General features: G+C 40.6%; 1 protein-coding gene across 24 annotated transcripts in view; it reads right to left on the bottom strand.

The window, feature by feature from the left end:
* The window catches only part of Psd3 (pleckstrin and Sec7 domain containing 3), a 557,293-nt gene that overhangs the window by 289,961 nt on the left and 248,186 nt on the right, over positions 1 to 19,146 (bottom strand). For 2 of the 24 annotated variants that reach the window (XM_087588283.1, XM_087588296.1), the window contains exon 1: positions 11,319 to 11,422. Coding sequence is in view for 1 of the 3 variants with exons in the window: in XM_087588280.1 (XP_087444406.1) it covers positions 10,993 to 11,023 (31 nt within the window). In the remaining 2 variants the exon portion in view is untranslated. 24 annotated transcript variants of the gene reach the window in all.

Genomic DNA, 19,146 nt, shown 5'->3' with positions numbered 1-19,146 from the left:
TGTTTTGTACTCCACTTAGAACAATTTAAAATACATTTTCAACATCAAATTTGAATCAAATATACAGTCGCAGATGCATCAGTGAAGAATTTACCAGGTTACTTGAGGGAAGTAATATACACCTTCCCAACCTTGGCTTTGAAAAGGAAAGCAGTTAAACAATTGGGATCCCCTTTCCTACGGAAATATATTGACATTTTAATATTTTTCAATAAGGACTGCAGGTGACTGCCTCTGTGTTTATACCCAAAGTCAACTACTATTCCCTACCCTAACCAAGCAAGGTCTCTGTCTGCAATGAACAAGGCGAATGCAGAGGTGCACGGCTGCCTGAGGTGCTAAGAAGAAATAACGATTGCTGAACCCTGAACAGAACATTTATACGACCCCCTCTAAAGGTCAGAGATCACTGAAGAAAAGAGGCAAGAATAACTTAAGACCCAAAAGACAGGGAGAAGGGCTATGAACTGCTGTCTTCTGAGTACACCATAATCTCACAACAGCTGTGGCTGTCTGCAAAAGACCTACACAAGACTGGGCCTATCAGTAATTAATTGTGGATCAGGGAACAGTCTTCTGGCTCTACCCCTGCTTGATGAGCCACTGACTATTGATGGATTCTGGGCCAGAGGGATGCAGTCTTTGATTACAGACCCAATGAGGAACCCATGAGACTCCAACAGATAGTGCCAAACCCACGGTCACACACATGATCCCAGTTAAACTCAAAAACCATGGCAGTTTTAAGTGTGAAGAAGGGACATGTATGGAAGAGGAGGGAAGAATAATGGGGTGGGAGAGCGACTAGACAGAATACACTGTATACATGTATAAAATTGTCAGAACAGGGTAAATAAACATCATAATTATTTCACTGTGCATGATAGGGCAAGCCTTTAATCTCAGAACCCAGGAGACAGAAGCAGAAGAATCACAGTGACTTCAAGGTCAGCCTGGTTTATACAGCAAGTTCAGGCAAGCAGGGAAATATAGTGAGACCCCGTATTAAAAACAAAACAAAACAAACAAACAAAAGAAACCTTTTAAAGCTCCCTCTTTTGTCCCTGATAAATACCAGTCTTCTTTACTCTATGGCCATAGGCATACTGAACACTGCCAATAAGTACATTCATACAATAAAAGACATTCCCTAGGGGAATCACTATTCCTTACTTCAAGCTGTATTACAGAGCAATAGTGATAAAAAAAAAAAAAACTGCATGGTATTGGTACAGAGACAGGCGGGTAGGTCAATGGAATAGAATTGAAGACCCAGAAATGAGCCCACACACCCATCACTACTTGATCTTTGACAAAGGACCTAAAACCATCCGATGGAAAAAAAAAGACAGCATTTTCAACAAATGATGCTGGTTCAACTGTAGGTCAGCATGTAGAAGAATGCAAATCAATCTGTTCTTATCTCCTTGTACAAAGCTCAAATTCAAGTGGATCAAGGACCGCCACATAAAACCAAATACACTGAAACTAATAGAAGAGAAAGTGGGGAAGAGTCTCAAACACATGGACACAGGGGAAATGTTCATGAACAGAACACAAATGGGTTATGCTCTAAGATAAAGAATCCAAAAATGGGACCTCATAAAATTGCAAAGCTTCTGTAAGGCAAAGGACACTGTCAATAGGACAAAACAGCAACCAACAGATTGGCAAAAGATCTTTACCAATCCTACATCTGATAGAGGGCTAATATCTAATATATACAGAGAAATAAAAAAGTTAGACTCCAGAGAATCAAATAATCCTACTTAAAAATGGGGTACAGAGCTAAACAAAGAATTCTCAATTGAGGAATATGGAATGGCAGAGAAGCACCTAAAGAAATGTTCAACATCCTTAGTCATCAGGGAAATGCAAATCAAAACAGCCCTGACCAGTCAGAATGGCTAAGATCAAAAACTCAGGTGACAGCAGATGCTGGCGAGGATGTGGAGAAAGAGGAACACTCCTCCATTGTTGGTGGGATTGCAGACTGGTACAACCATTCTGGAAATCAGTCTGGAGGTTCTTCTGAACATTGGACATAGTACTACCTGAGGACCCAGTTATACCTCTCCTGGGCATATACCCAAAAGATGCCCCAACATATAAAAAAGACACGTGCTCCACTATGTTCATAGCAGCCTTATTTATAATAGCCAGAAGCTGGAAAGAACCCAGATGCCCTTCAACAGAGGAATGGATACAATAAATGACATTTTTAAATTTATGCTACAACAGTATTTTTACAATGATTCAAGCTGTAATACATGTCAAATTTTTATCACATTTTTTCATCAAATTATATTTAATTACACAGAATAACACATTTTTAATTAACTCATTAACTAATAAATATTTTGGGGTTGTTTACCCCTTTAGCTATTTTAGGTAACAAATCTGTATATAAGTTTCTGTGTCAACATATAGTTTAAGTTCTCATGGAAATTTTTGATAAGATAGTGAATGTATTTATAGTCTTTTAAGAAAGAGTGGAATGGATTTTTAAAGCAACTGTACTATTTTTTTTCCTGTCAGTGTGTCAAGGGTTCCAATACTGTCTGTGTTGATCAGAGGGACCTGCATACACGGTATAAACTGCATTCCACCATGCTTCTGAGCGCCCCGTTAGCCAATGCTATTGAACATCTCGCCGTGTGTTAGCCACTTCTATGTCTTCTTTAAAGACGTGTCTATTCAGATCTTTTACCCATTTTGAAATTATGCCATGTATTATTTAATTACAAAAAAATCTTATAATATCTTACTCATCCTTTTAATTGATTGACAGCACCTTTGAATTACATGAGGTTATAATTTTGATAATTTTGATTTAAGGTAGAACTTACCTGTTTTTCTTTGGTTGCTTTTTTTTTTTAAGTTGTTATGTGACAAACCACTATCTTATACAAAGTTAAAACTATATACTCCTGTTTTATTTTAATGACTTTTTATAAGGTTAGCTATTTTAAGTTAATCTTTGTGTATGGTATGAATTAGAGATTCAAGTTCATACTGTCAAATGTGGACACGTAGTTATCTCACTATTCACTGAAAAGCTATTCTCGCAGCTCATTCAATTGCCTTGATACCTTTGCAAATACCGAACTGACTGACACAGTTAGGTTTTCTTGTAACTCTGTCCTCTCATATTGAGCTGTATCTTCATGCTCTGACGCCTCTCTCGATCACTGTTACTCTGCAGAAGGGAAAGCGTGGATCTAAGAAATTCTCCCAACTTTTGTTATTCCTTTCCCAGATTGTTTTGGTCACTGTGGGTCCCTTGTATTTCCTACGTGAGTTTTAGAATCAACTTATCAGACAGCTGAGGTTCCCAACAAGGAGAGCGATGGATGCAGAGTGTAGTGCGCTCCTAGCCGTGTTAGCCGTGTTACTATCACTGGGCTGTCCTTCCATTACTTCATCTCTTCTCATCCCTCCAGGAGTGTTTTATAGCTTTATGAACATGATTCTAATTGTCATATTAAGCTTATTTATTCTTCTCAACACTACTGAGTAGATATCTAAAAATCCCATTTCTGGACTGCATTCCTACCCCACGGAAGTACAGTGGGCTGCCATTTGCTGCTGTTAGACTCCACTACCGATGAGCTGGTGCTCCAGTCTCCTGCTGTTTTATGCATTTCTTGAGGTTTTCTCATAAAATACCTTGTTGTCTATGAATGGAGCAGTTTGCATCTTTCCTGTCCCAACCTGTCTCTTCTATGTGGCCTCTCTTAGTTAACGTTTCAATTTCAGGTCATTATTTCTAAACTGAAAGATAGGTAGAAGGCCTCATTCATGGAAAAGGTTTTGATTCTGGCATATACTGCAAACAAAGTTAACCTCGTGGACATCCTGAACTTTATATTCTGTCCTTTGCCTCTGTTCAGTGTCTTTTTTAACTTGACATACTTCTTCTGATCTGAAATGGTCAGATTACTTTTACCCTTCCAGATCTAACTCTAATTCACTACCTTTAATTAAATCTCCGCTTAACAGCAATTCTTGGAAAAAGTACAGCACTTTCCTTCACTGAAAATGCCAATAGAATTTTAGCTGATCACATACATGAAATAGGAGCATTAACATTAACTCACATTTTAAGCTTCAGACAGCTACAATTGTTAAGTTGTGCAAGTGTCTGTCTTGTCTGAGTGCCCCCAAACCCTGGGAGCCTCAGGTGCAGTTGTGAGCCATCCAAAATTGAGGTTGTGAGTTGAGATCAAAATGGTTTCTCTAGAGAAGCAATGAACCATCTCTCCATCCCCAAACAGTTACAAAATTTAACCCACTGTGAAGTACTTTTAAAAACTCTACCTCAGGGACACTAAATTCATATGAACACTCAAATCCACTACAATGAAGTTCATTTGCAAGAGCAAAGAAGTGTTAACTGACATCATCTTGGAGTCCACTTTGTGCTAACACCTTGGTTTCTCATCTACAAAATAAGCATGAAAATAAGCACTGACCAGAGAAATAACTAGAGAAGGAGGTAACAGGGTCTCATGAATGTGTTAAGCCCTTCACTGAAGTTTCAGAAGTTGTACTGAAATGTCCTTCAGGAAGAAAAAGGAAACACATCAGCTGTAAGTAATGCTTGTGATGCTTGACACAACCTGGCAACTGGTCCAAGCAAAAGAGATCAAAGACGGGCAGAAAGGGCCTGTAGGCCTCCTGGGCTCTATTACACCACAAGCTCTCCAGATCTGAATTTATTGTTTTAGAAAGGACTAATTTAATAAATTTCGTTTACCTTTTAAATAAGTAAAAACAGCACAGTCAAGGGCAAATGATCTTCTGAGGGGCAAAGGACCTAACTAAGATGTGTAAAACAGTATCAAACAAAGCACTCTACTAGAGCTTAGCCTGGACTACACTGACAGAGCTTCCTAGGGATAAACTGGTGGAAAAGACTCAGATGCTACTAAATAAGGAGGTCACTGTTTTCAATAGCAGTAAAGTTAACAAAAATAACAAAAACAAACCGTAGTAGTTTCTGTATACAAACCCTTTCATGGGTACCCCACAGAGTCACAGAACTGAGGTCTTCCCATGCAAAAAAAAGGACCCTTTGTTGTTACAGGCAAGATCTGCTTCCTTCTGCTGTTTACATTTCTGTAAACTGCCTTTCACAAAAACAAAACTTTGCAAAGTATTAATCCTGACCTTTTACTTGGAGTTTTGTATCTATCCCATTAAAGTAATTCCTGTGGAAATCACTATACTAGTGAGACTATTTCTAAAAAAAAAAGAGAGAGAGAGAGAAAGAAAATGAAAACATTTTTATTTTACTTGGAGGTTTTGTTTTCTTTGTTCTGTTTTTCTGGTCCTTTCCAAAAATGCTACCACTGTTTCTGGCCTTCAGTCAGCAAACCTTTAGACCAATAAGCTGTTATGTAACCAACATAGGGAATTCACATGGGCAATGAATGTCCTGCTCAGTGTGTGTGCTTGACTTGGCAAAAAGACACCTGGGTGGCAAGTAACAGATGCCCAAGGGGAGAGGGGATGGGCATAAACAGACTCAGGGTAACCAGAGGCTTGGGCAAAAACAGAGGTAAGGGCTGTAGGCAGATCACAGGCCCTCATCTAGCCACTGTGGGCTGACACCCCTGTCTCAAAATGTCCCCCAGACATCCAACTGCTACCACCACCACCAGTCTAATACTAAGATAAGACCCTAGAAATGTCTCTGTCTCTGCAGGAAGTCTTACTGGATTCAGCCCAAGTCTGACAAGGAGATGTGCTAAGTATTAGAAAGAAGAACTCCTAACACTTACCTGACTATAAGGCACACTCACAGAATTGGAATAACAGGTATACAGCTTAACTGTATTCCTTTGTCCCTTTTAAGATAATGTAAATAAAGGCTAAAATACAGGGGAGGGGTAAGTGCAAGAAGGGACGTTTTCACACTCATCGAGAAAATGTGCTTAGGAGGGAATTTTATTTCCTTAAAAGTTGTCCTTTTCTTTCTGAAATCTTATCTGCTATCTTGTACATTTGGCAGAACTTCCCATAAATTATGTTTCCCGGTATTTGGTAAAGCTACTCTTCTGTGATCTATAAACCCGCTGGCTTTTTTTTTTTTACTTGATTTAATACACTGAGAAAGAAGTAGGATAATTTTGAATGTTACCAGATCAATTTTAGCACGGCTTTGCGCTCTGTTTCTGCAACATGGGGACAGGGACTGTAATAAAGTGATGGAGCAGAAGCATCATGCGTTTCAGTCCTGAGGAAATGAGCTTGCTTCACAGGACTGGCTGCAGAGAGACTGTGCCCTCCTAAGAACGATCTTTGAGGACCAGTGTATGAAATATGCTCTTCTCCTCTGGCTAGCAAACACAAGAGAAAATGGTTCTAGGATGAACAACCCACAGACCATTTGGCCCATGTACTGCACACTTGGTCACTGAAGCTGGAATAAAGGAAAACAGCTTTCTTTAGTGATTCTAAGAAGCAAGGCTTAGGCTTCCCTAGGTAACATGACAGCTGTGTCCAGCCTAGGTCACGCCTCCTAAACTTCAAATAGAGGACATTTGGTCTGTTTTTGCCATATCCCTTACAACACTTGAGCCTAGCATGCTGTCTAAGTGAAGTCAAGAATGCCATACATCAATGGTATGTCCATTAGGAGAACTTCAAGGCAGAAACAAAACAAAAATGCCTCCTTAAACACCAGCAGGACAGGACACGGACGTGCCAGCCAAGTTCTGGTTCCTCCAGCTTGAAGAGAACGGGGAAATGCAGCTGGCAATACCTTCTGGACTGCCACCTGCAGACAGGTTACGGGGTGGGAAGTCCAACAGAAACAACTTTACCTGCCCTTCTAGAGTGTAGCCTGACACGAGCCAGACTGCTAACATTCAACATACAGTTCCCAACCGGCCACTCTGCAAACATAGCTGCATCAGCATTTTATCACTCATATTAAATCATAAAATTGCAAAGTTAGAGGCTGAGGAGATGATGGCTCAGTGGGTTAAGGGCACTTAATGCTCTTCCAGAGGACATGGGTTCAATTCCCAGCACCCACATGGTGGCCTACGACCTTCTATAACTCCAGTTCCAGAGCATCCAACTTCTTCGGTCTGGAGGGGCAGCAGACATGCACATGGTATACAGATATATATGCAGGCAAAATACTCATACCGTTAAATAAAAATACATCTGAAATATATTAATTCTTCCATCAATATTCCATAAATATCATTAACAGATCTCAAAAGACTCTATGAGAGAGATCATTTCAATCATTACAGAACGTTTAATTTGAAAGTATTTCAGTATTTGAGCTTCATAGTTAGTATGACCTTGAGACAGCAACACAGACATCACACAGAGGGATGTCACAAGAGAGAAAGCACAAGAGAGAAAGAGGAAACCCAAATGCCCTCTCTGGCCTCTGCAGGCACCACATGACTGTGGTGTACATATATACACATGAGCAAAACACTCACACACACAGAAAAACATAAATAAATATTAAAACAAAAGATCCAGGCTTGACTACAGTGCCTGTTACACCCCTTCCGGGCGGATGAGTGAACATGTAAGCTTTATTTTTAATTGTTTTACATGTGTTTGCTTGTTTGGGAGGATGCACACCGTGACTTGCTTTTACAGCTCAGGGGACAGCCTGTGTAAGGTGGCTCTCTCCTGCTACCCTGTGACTGGATTCTGCAGACAGACTAAGGTCATTGAGCATGGCAGCATGTCCACTCAACACTATGCCACCTCACTGTCCAAACTGGAAGACTCTGAGAACTCAACGTTCAGCCAGCTTAGCTGAAAAGGCAAGCTTTCCATTCAAAGGCCTCTCTTCAGGACATGATAAGACAGACAGGAACAAAAGCTCTTGCATGAACTGCCATGAATACACACATATATACTCAAGAGCATACACTGTACACACACACACACACACACACACACACAAATAAATGAATAAATAAATAAATAAATAAATAAATAAATAAATGTAAATCAATCAAGCAGGCCAGAGGCCCATATTCACAGTATAAGGAGCACGGCTCCAGAAACTACACCACCATCTAGAAGACATTCTGACAATATTTAATACATGACTACATTTTTTTCTTTAAAAGTTCAGAAGTTCCTACCTCCTAATTTTAAGTTCCAATTGTTCAATCAATAGAATAGATAACAGTCAACAAAGTTCCCAGAGGTCCAAAAGTCTCTACTCCTAGCTTCATGATTCTGACATGAGAATTCGGAATTCTTTCCAAAGAGAACTAGAGTAAGGGCCTCTGCAGGAACAATGCACTTCCTGAGTTCAGAGCTCACTGTGAGGGGTGCTCTGATAGCCAGTGACTACACTTACACAAATTGCAAATGTGATCCTGACCTTCCTCCAGAAACGTGAATTGCACCATCTAGTTGTCCTTAAATAAATTATATGGGAGTTTAAAAGATAAAAGTGGAGAAAAACTAAGGTCTTTCAGTATATAAAAAAAAGTAGTTTTCCCATAATTTCCCATTCATGTTCTTGGTCACATTTTACTTGTTAATAAAAGAAACTCATGGGCAAATTCAGTGAGTTTGCATTAAGAATTTATAATCTATTTTCTGAGACTAATACAAATCATCACACTCTCAATCCTTTATAAAGCACCATAAACCTTTCCCCCTCCTCCTCTCGTGTGAGGTCTCAAACTGCAGTAGTGTGTAAGAAAACTACACCTTCTTGAATTATTTCAACAGTGGGAGTTTCACAGAAACCACCGAGAGGCAAATTCCTCTGACTGGTGCAGAAGCAATGATGGAAAGGGAGCACCAATTCTGACCTTTCGGCCTGTCATTTTACTAATGAACAATTGTGACACAGATGTTTTGTCTATAAGCAACTATAATTCTGAACTATGAAAAACAGTGACCAATAACCTCGCCAGAAAGATCCTGGCTCACATTCTCACGCAATGGAAAGGGGTTCATTAAAGCAAAGCAAGGGATAACCTAATGCATTTACCAAGCAGTAGAAAATGTACTTGGTAAAGATATAACGAGTGTGAATAACGCAGACCTGCCAAGTGAGCAGCGCACTGATTAAACTTTGGGACACACTCTCCATCCTAATGACAGTCACATTTTAGAGACGACCACACTCTATACTGCATGATCCTCACTATTGTCTGGACTCTGATAGCTCTCTAAATGCACGCATATTCAAGGTTTTTATGTGCTTCAAAGGCTGGAAAAACCTGCCAAGCATTATACAAGCTTTTAGAGTGTGCATACAAATAGAGAAGGTTGCATTAGTTGGACATTCTTCCCCTGGTGATTAACAGTTACCACTGTGCTTAGCACGGACTAAATCCCACATGCTAATGATTCAGAACCCAATTTTTCTCATTCAGTCCTACTCCCTACAGGAGTGATAGTCGTTTACCATGTCTGTCAGTGTCAGCGGAAGCTTTGAAAACTACAGAGCAGCACGCAAACAGAAGGTCAGAGGATGAGGTAAGAAGCGACCATTAATTGTAGAGCTAAGTGTCTGCAGCCGCACAGAAAAGAAAGCTTGCAGCAGGAGCTCAGCAAGATCAACCGCTTCTCCTAATTTTCCCTTATGTCCGCCCTGCAGATGGCTTTACCTTACCTCTTTATTTTATCTATTCTGTCCGCTTTCTATACTTCCTCCTGTTTACGCATCTACACTTCTAATGTCCAGTTTTAAATTTCCTCTACACTGACTCTAGTTTTTATTATGTTTTTTTTCAGAGAATAATGGTTCACACTGAACTCTTTCTTAGCAGCTCCATAATATCATTTGAGCAGGTCATCTTTCGCTTAAGTTAACACATATGTGGTAATATTAGAATAAATTTTTCCTGTGCACTTTTGTGAAGTCACTTAACAGTAAAGAAATTTAAAGTGATGTTCAAAATACTATATAGTTTTTTAACACTGACTGTGAGTGCCAATTGGGAACATCTAGAGTTACTAGCAGTGATAGCCAACAACAGCTGTGGGCAAGGCAGCGGTGAGGATAAGAGGCAGCGTCACTGGGCTGGGCTAAGCCTCAGCTGGTCCACAATGGCGCTTTCGCTGGCTTACATTCGCAGTAGAAACGTTAGAGTTTAAAGCCAGGGTTCATCCTGCAAACTGACATAAACAATTCCAAGCACATCTACCATTGAAAGTTCAACCGAAAGTTGAAACTCAGTTTCTCTAGGGAGAGAAATAAATCTTAAAATACTATTAAATGTTTTTGACAGATAGGAAAGACACATTGAGGAATAATAACACAGTTGCTATAAAGTTCCTGGAAAGACTAGATCCACTTCAGCGTCAACTCCAATGAGGATATTCGAGCCACTTCTGAAGTCATCCCCAGCCCCCTTTAGGCTACCTAGATTTCTGGCCGTGCCTCAGACTGCAGATGAACTACTCGGGTTCTTTAAGAGAAACTCCTCCCCTATCCCATCCAACACCACAGCTCTCTAAACTGAGGAATAGCCTGCTTCCTTCTTTCTGCCTATATAATGCATCACAGAAAGGGAGCTTGTTTCTATAGGATGACAGAATGCCCTCCTCCTAGGAAAACTGCTTGGGGGCAGAGGGATGAAAGGAAGTAAAATTATAGGTGAGCATGATACTCTACTCTCCATTTACATTTTTTTAAAAAAAATTAGAAAACTCAGCATCAGATACTAAAACAAATATTAAAAGCTAAAGCCAAGTGAGGTACTGGGCAAAGGCATTTGGAGGCCCCCATGGCATCTTTCTGTTTCCTGGGGAATTAAAGAGTGCTTAGCAGGGATGCCCCAGAATGAATGCAGTCTGCTCTTTTCTATAGCAGGATTCGCAGAACTTGGGCTAGCCCCAGAAGTCTCCTACTGGGATGGCCGAAAGACAACACAAGCAGTCAATAATACAGACGGAAAATGTCACAGCAGCATTTCACGAGAGATAGATAAAGAAAATATATTTGCCTGCATAGACCTACAAAGAGAGGTTACTCACAGAGATTACTGTAGCTCCAGCAGTTACCCATTGATCATAGAAAATGCCCAGTTCATCAGTGAAACGCTTGAGAAAAGTTAACGAGAAAAGAAGCAAGCTAAGGCAAAATGTGCTGTTCTAGTCAACTGGAAGCAAATTAGTTTCAAATTTCCTGGAGGCCCCTCTTGCCCTGCACTGCACACGGTGAGGTAAATGGAAGCACTTTGAGCACTTGGAACCAGAGCTGAGCCGAGCCCAGGAACTGCCGCCTCAGCCCCTCACAAAGGCAGAGCAGCCCGCTCTCCTGCTGCGCTCGGCCTCAGTTGCTCTCTACCGCGGTAGCTTACCGAAGACAGCCACTGAAGGGCTTTTCTATAATTGTCAAAACTACTTCCAAGGAGATAACTGAGGTGCCGGGAGTTAGCTTTAATGTAACCATTCCCCCAGTGCAGCAGCAGGAAGCCGGCAGAGGCTCGGAGAGGATTGTACCATCCTGGGTGACATCAGAGGTGGGGCTGTCATCCTAGTATTATGCAGCATTTTCTCTGATGCTGGAATGACACACACGAACCGAGATGGGCCGGTTCCCTTTAAAAGCATTTAATTCTCACGCTGTTCCGACGGAAGAGGCAAATGCGAAAACACTGCCCAAAAGCTGCTTCCATAACATCAATCCGAAGCTGACAGTCCTCATCTCACTTGTAAGTGCCGCTGCCACACAGACATTTTACAGATGATCATATTACTGTTCCTGTGATAAACTGATGTTTAATGGGTAATTGATTGTAATTGAAAATGTCCCATGAAAATTGAGATTCAGCGATGTTGAGATCCAGTTTTAAAAGCAATGGGATAAACTTTCACATCACTAAACAGTACTTTGAGTGCATGCAATACTTTTCAAGCAACCTCAGTAAAAGTACTCATTTCATAAATAATAACATGAAATCAGCACATGGTGAATAACATAACACTGACTCTTGGCCTTGATATAAATATTAAAAATAATTTTATCTTGGGCTGAGAGTGTCCATCTGTGCTAGAGCACTTACCTATCCCTGGGTTTGATTCCCCAGCAATGGAAAAAATAAAAATTAAGTAACTCATCTTCAGCATCATTAATATTCCAATCGGCATGAGAAACACATGCACTTCAAAAAAGTTCTTTGCATTTCATAGACTCAGTGAGCAGCAACCAACTAGGTGCCAGAAAATGTAATCACTTCAATTCAGAATGTCCATTTTTTTATAAATATTATAATTAGATTAGAAAATGTATAGTAATATGCTAGACACTGCCCTAAGCAGTTTCCTTTTGTGAATCCATCTATTACCCAGAAGCCTCTAAAATACTTACTATGATTAACCCATTTTATAGATGAGACTACGAAAATACGAAAGAGGTACGAGTCCTATCAGATCAGATGAGTAAAGCGGGAACCACTGGAGGGAACACAGACACAGTCGCTATGGCCTTAAAGTTTACTCTGCACACCACCAAGACACACTTCCCAGAAGTCTGCACGCCAAAGAAAGAATTCTGAAAGAAATGTTCATGGCTTGAGACTACAGCGAACCAAGTAGGCCCATCTCTCGAGAGGTCTAATTCATACACAGGGGGACAAAGGTCAGACCGTGTACCTAGGAACAGCAGACTTGGTGACAGAAAGGAGGCAAAAAGTTCAGCTCGACAGCTGACAGCATGTCCAACTTGGGAACAGCCTTAAAATCTCCCAGCTTTTGTTTCTTAACCTCCAAGCTATGGGTGTTTAGCTTCTTGACTAGCATAATGCTGGGGTGAAGGCAGGATCTGGACTTGTAATCTAGACGTCATTACCTTCCAACTGTGTCACTTTCTAACCTTCCTAGTCCTGGGCTTCTTCATTCAAAACCATACAAACAATAATTCTAAGGATTAAATAAAGTATGCAAACAAATAAACCACTCAGGTGATAAATAACGATAAAGTTCAAAAATAATTATTGTAACTTTATTACCAATAACTACCATTGCTTGGTGTAGGGGTAGGTTTTAAATAGCCCAGGATGGTCATAAACTCCTGATCCTCCTGCCTCAGTCCCCTGAGTGCTGAGTACTCTCTATGCCACCATAACTAGCTTATTTTATTTAAACTGGTTCTTCCCTTTCCAAAACTCTAAGAAAAGCTGCTAGGATTGGGGGCAGAGGGATGATTGGAAAGGCAGAAAGGACAATTTCTGTTGGCTTCATCTACATATTAACCAATTCACAAATCACCAGTTTCCAATAAGATGCAATCTAAAATTGGCAGCAGCCTTCCAAGATTCCTTACAATCGGAAAGCATAGGCTAGACAGTCTGGCTATCTGCTTTCTCAAGCATGGGCTAGAGAAGAGGGCACTGGAATCGAAACAGTCATCCTGAATGGCAAGCATTCCAACAGCTGGGGAGGCAAAATGAAAAGAACCCTATACCCACCAAAGACTCTCACACCCTACTAAATTCTGTAATAAACAGAAAAAACTCTTAAGTTCTTTCCCTCTAGTTTTCTAACAGATGTGACTTACACGATCTTAACCGATAAGCAATAAGGACGAACTTTGTGCACAGTTTCAGTGACTGGTTACAAACCAGTACTTGGCTTGTGTTGAAAGTCTCTCAGAGGGGCTGGAGAGATGGCTCAGTGGTTAAGAGCACTGTCTGCTCTTCCAGAGGTTCTGAGTTCAATTCCCAGCAACCACATGGTGGCTCACAACCATCTATAATCAGGTCTCTTATAATCAGAAGGTGCCCTCTTCTGGCCTGCCGGTGCATATATGCAGACAGAAAGCTGTATGATGTATACATAATAAATAAATAAATGTTAAAAAAAAAAGTCTCTCAGGATACATCCTTTCTGAGGCAAGTCTAACTGCAACTACAAAACAGATGAAAATGTCGTTCCGAGAACTTTAGGTCCCTTTCGTAGGATTCCTATTACATTTGACTTCCTGCCCTCTGGCCGTCAACAAAATGCAGCTCATCCGAGGTTACCTCGTTTCCTCTCCTGGCTCTGTTATGAGAGTCTAGCATTGTCCCCACCTCAGATGTCTGGTTGGGCAGGTTCACAGGTACTTCTGAATTGATTAATGATTGACAGCTTTCCTTTTTCCTATGACATAATCGCTTTAGATCCAGTCTTCCCACTCAATAGAAGAGTGAAGTGGACTGAAGCTTAGGAAAGAGGTCTGTCTGGTCTGGACACACAAGGCCATCAGTGTGAAACCATAAATATGGCTAGTGGTATCAATGTATGGACTTGCTATAATGTCATTTCATGATTATAATATACAGTTTCATGGAATAGCTGTCAGTTTTCTTCTTTTCTGAGGAAAGTGCATCACTTTTTCCTGGTTACTAACTGTTTTAATTATACTGAGAAACTATTAAATTTTACACCAAGCCTGGTGTAGCTCCAGAACTCAGGAGACTAGGGGAACATTACTAGTTTGAGGACAGCATGGGCAACGTTGTGAGTTCAGGAGAAGCTTCATCTGTATAACAAAACTTTATCCCCAAGAAAGAAAACTGAATCAGTGAGCACAAAGAACTGTGAAAAGGAGAGGCAATGGCTTACGCAAATCATATCATCAAAGTGAAGGGGCAAAGGCACCCGAGATAACTGAAACATAGTGAAAATACAAACATAACTGTCATTATATAATTATACAAATATAAATAAAACATAACGAAGTAGTTTTGCACAGCCCAGACAAATGACCCCACATGGATGTCTGAGGCAGCACCAGAGCCTCATGAGACACAAGGAAGGAAAGGTCTGCCTTTTGCATGAAGGGTTAACGTGTGCTGCAGACTCACGAGGCCATTTTGAGCACTGTGCCTTATGCTCCATACATGGTTAAGTTGTTTCCCATAATAAATGCTGTTAAACATGCACAGCATCTCACCTCTCACCTCTCACCTCTCATAAGTCTGTCTTCTACAGGGACCACGAGGAGGAAGTCTTGACTTGGGAGAAGGATTCTCACTTTCCTATGGTCTGAAAAGGGGCTGAACAAGTAGGGTAGTTTACTCTCTAAATCTGTTCCCAGTCTTACCTGAAAAGCAGACCCTGACCCAGAGGTCACACACTATGTTCCCTGTCACACATTCAACATGTCAAAACCACGGTGACTGCCTTCTGTGAAAAGCAGCAAGCTCGATCCGGATAAGGAATGCCTAATCCGAATGCATCATTAACATCTGTTGCTTTACTGACAGAGTCTTCCTGTCTCCGTTTCTCATCACCATGACTATAGTTATTTTCTTGAAGTCTCATGCATCCACGCACTTATACTTTTCTAGAGCAGAGTACTGTTTAGAAATTTACAGCTGGGGGGGCTGGGGCTTTAGCTCAGTGGTAGAGCGCTTGCCTAGCAAGCACAAGGCCCTGGTTCGGTCCCCATCTCCGAAAAAAAAAGAAAAAAAAGAAATTTACAGCTGATCTTAACTACAAACCTGACAATCAACACCCTCCGCTGTATTTAATTTCCCCACATCTTTTTTTTTTTTTTTTTTTTTTGGTTCTTTTTTTCGGAGCTGGGGACCGAACCCAGGGCCTTGCCTCCCCACATCTTTTAATCAGTCATTTTGTATGTGTGTATATGTATGTGCTGAGCATAGAGTCCAAGACAATGTATGCTGAACACACATTCTTCCACTGATTACATCCCCACTCCATACTTTTGATGGCAATGCTGTCACCGGTGTCTAATTGTGTGCCCCCCTTTCCCAAAGCAAAAATAAACAGACATTGGAAACAGACTTCCAGGATACTTATGTTAAATCTGTAATTCTTTAACTCAGGGATCAACACTGTTTCCTTAAAAGATCAGAACTGTAAGGCATACTAGCACAGGCCAAAATCCAAGCACTTAGGAAGCAGGAGGAAGGTTGTCATGAGCCCGACAGGGAATACACAGCAAAACTCTACGTCAAAATAAGTAAATTGACCTTTGTGGTCTCCATAGTAATAACTCTACCAAGGCAGCAGAGCCAGCCATAGGCAACAGTAAATTAACACAAGACCACACACCAATGAAACATTACCTATACAGGCAAAAGAAACTGGCCGGAGGTCCATACATAGTCTGCCAGACCCTGTTTAAGTTTAATATTAAAGATCTTTAGTGACTGGACCATTAACTCTCTTACATAGTCTCCTCTCCTACTGATTTTCCTTCTAGCATTAGAGAGAGAGAGAGAGAGAGAGAGAGAGAGAGAGAGAGAGAATATGCCAGGATTAAGAATCCACTCTGTTAAAGAAAGGGAAGGGAATGCTGCTTCTCCATTACTCGACTGTGGAAGACATGCTCACCTCCAGATCTCTACTCAAAGTTATCCCCTTATATCCAACTACACTGTACACCTCTCATCCCCAGATCAAATCCCTCCTCTCACCCAGACCTAATACACATGGCCTGCACCTGAGCCGCTTACGTTTCATGAGTTTATACTATCTTGCTTAGTGGTTCTTATCTCACTGGCCTAGAGTGTCTATGGACTATCCTAGATGAACATAAGAGCATTTTAACATCCAAAGCCTTCCATGAATATACAGGCATGAAACATATTTAACCCTCTTCATATTTATAAAGATTAAAACAAGTAGTCTCTTCCAGGTAATTATATCATTTCTCAAAAAACAAAACAAAACAAAACAAAACAACAACAACAACAAAATAAAATACCCTATGGGCTAATCCTTTTGACCTTCACAGTATAAAGTCTTTCAAAAACAACTGGAATATCACATTTTCATATGAAAGCCTATTTTGTAATTTGATAGTAAACATCTTATAGAAATGATTGATTTAGGGTAACTTTTGGATTTCTAGAACTAGGAAAATATAATCCTTAAACTGCTTTCTGCTACCTAGATATAAGAGAAGTCTCACAGAACAACTTTTTCGATCCTCCTCCCACAGAAAACACACACAAATATTTATGCAAATTTTGCATAAAAGGTCTAGGGGCCTAATCTTTAAAAGGTAAAAAAAAGTCTCAGAGTGTCCCATATTATCTGCTCTTGGCTTGAATTGCTTAAGTTTTCATTTTAATGTTGCTACACTTAAAGAAATTTCATTGTATTAAAAGAATGTGGGGCAAGGGGGTTTTTTTGTTGTTGTTTTGTTTTCTTTTGTTTTTTTTTTTATATAACAAACTATTGTACTACAGTATCAAGAAGGAAGGAAGGAAGGAAGGAAGGAAGGAAGGAAGGAAGGAAGGAAGGAAACGAAACGAAACGAAACGAAACATAAACAAGGTCTGAAGAGATGGTTTAATAGTTATGTACTGACTGCTCTTCCAGAGGATAGGGTTCAACTCTCAGCATCCATGTGGCAGCTAACAAGAATCTGTAACTCTAGTTCCAGATCTGATGATTGTTTCTGCCCTCCGAGGGCAAGCACACACATGGTACTCAGACAGTCATACATGCACGCGAAACATGAAATAAAATAAACACATTTAAAAACTATAATCAATAGGAAAGGGAGAATTTATAGAGAAGAGCAAAGCAATGGAGAGGAGAGGAAGAGGGCAGCCAGTCTGAAGGATCTCTGGTTCCTTCAGTGCTCCTGGGAACACTTTCATGGTCTGTGAAAAGGCACAGCACACGGTTTCTGTGGATTTTAGACATTCCTTTATGGAAAGCCTCCAGGATCACTGGCTTCAAGTCCCAAAACAATAACCCAGACAAAGAAACAAACCAAGAACAGATCATTGTAAATTCCTCAAGTTTAAAATGAAAACTCTAGGTCCAACAGCAAAGTTTGTCTGACCTCCATATGTGCAGTGGTGCATGTACACTTGCACTGACCCATAACACACACACACACACACACACACACACACACCACATTCAAGCTTTAACACACAAATAACTTTCAAAACTAAATGCCAACAGCATTAACACATCCTCCAATATAACTAGAAGTGATTACTAACAATGGTCATGATATGTTCATAAAATTTTAGTTCCTTTTCATTCAACCTTCATAAATAAAAGTCAATTTGTTAAATGTTTTGACAAATAGGCTTTTTTTTTCTACTGAACTTGTCACCAAAGAATGAGTACAAGACATCACGAAAAACCCATCACAGCACTCAGGAGGCAGAGGCAGGATGATCTCTGAGTTTGAGACCGGCCTGGTCTACAAAGGAAGTTGAGAACAGTCAAGAATACACGGGTTTCTGAGAATCCCTGTCTCAGAAAAATACATACATACATACATACATACATACATACATACATGCATGCATGCATATATACATACACACACACCTTAAGTATACATTATGAATTGGTTAAAAAACAAACCATCTGCAAGATACAAGAAACTGATGGATGTGGGTAAACTGACGGACCTACAGTCAATAATAAACAGTGGATGCAGAATGTAGTTCCTTCTTGGATAACTGGTTCAGTAACAAAAGCAAGCTTGAAGGAAGACAAAATGGCTGACTCTAAAAGGAATGATCAGTGAGACTGAGAGACCAAGTAATGTTCCCTGGAGTGTCCAATCTGCATCACGGCTGTACTTTCCTTATTTTTCTTGACTTGCTCACCTCTCTACCTGCACCCCTCGCAGGCCGCCACCCACACCCTTGCACTCCACTCCCGCTCCATACAATATGGCCACATACCCCCACGTTTCCTGTTGATCTTCACTTCATCTCCAATATTTGTACTATTATTTGAGGGTATGTAATGATCTGGCCATTTATATTCTGTCGCCTTACAGAAGCTGCAGTCTGTTTTTATACAGGATCTTAGCACACAATTAATCTTTCTTTCATTAGACTTGTATCAATCATTTGACATCAAATCACGTACTGTTTCCTATTAAATAGTGTAGGCATAGTTCTGATGCTTGATCTGTCAGTAAAGAAAGCCTTGGGCCAATTGCTGGGCAGAAGGTACAGGCGGGACTTCCAGGTCCTGGGAGGGACACAAGGAAGGAGGATAGAGTTCAACTTGCTTTGGAGAAATAAGAACCAGGCAACCATGTGAGTTCCTACAGGCAGGTGGTCAGGGGAGTTTAGCAACTGAAGTTTAGGGCAGGTGGAAAAGACTAAGGTAAGGAATTGGTAAGGACGTGCTTTCTCCAGGTGGGAGGTAGGTAGCCCAGCAACTGTGCCTGACGGCTAGTTGTGA

The sequence above is a fragment of the Rattus norvegicus genome, chromosome 16, assembly GCF_021556685.1.
Source record: "Rattus norvegicus strain SHRSP/BbbUtx chromosome 16, alternate assembly SHRSP_T2T, whole genome shotgun sequence".
Taxonomy (NCBI): domain Eukaryota; kingdom Metazoa; phylum Chordata; class Mammalia; order Rodentia; family Muridae; genus Rattus; species Rattus norvegicus.
Note: the sequence above shows the minus strand (reverse complement) of the source record. Positions and strands in the feature narration are given on the sequence as shown.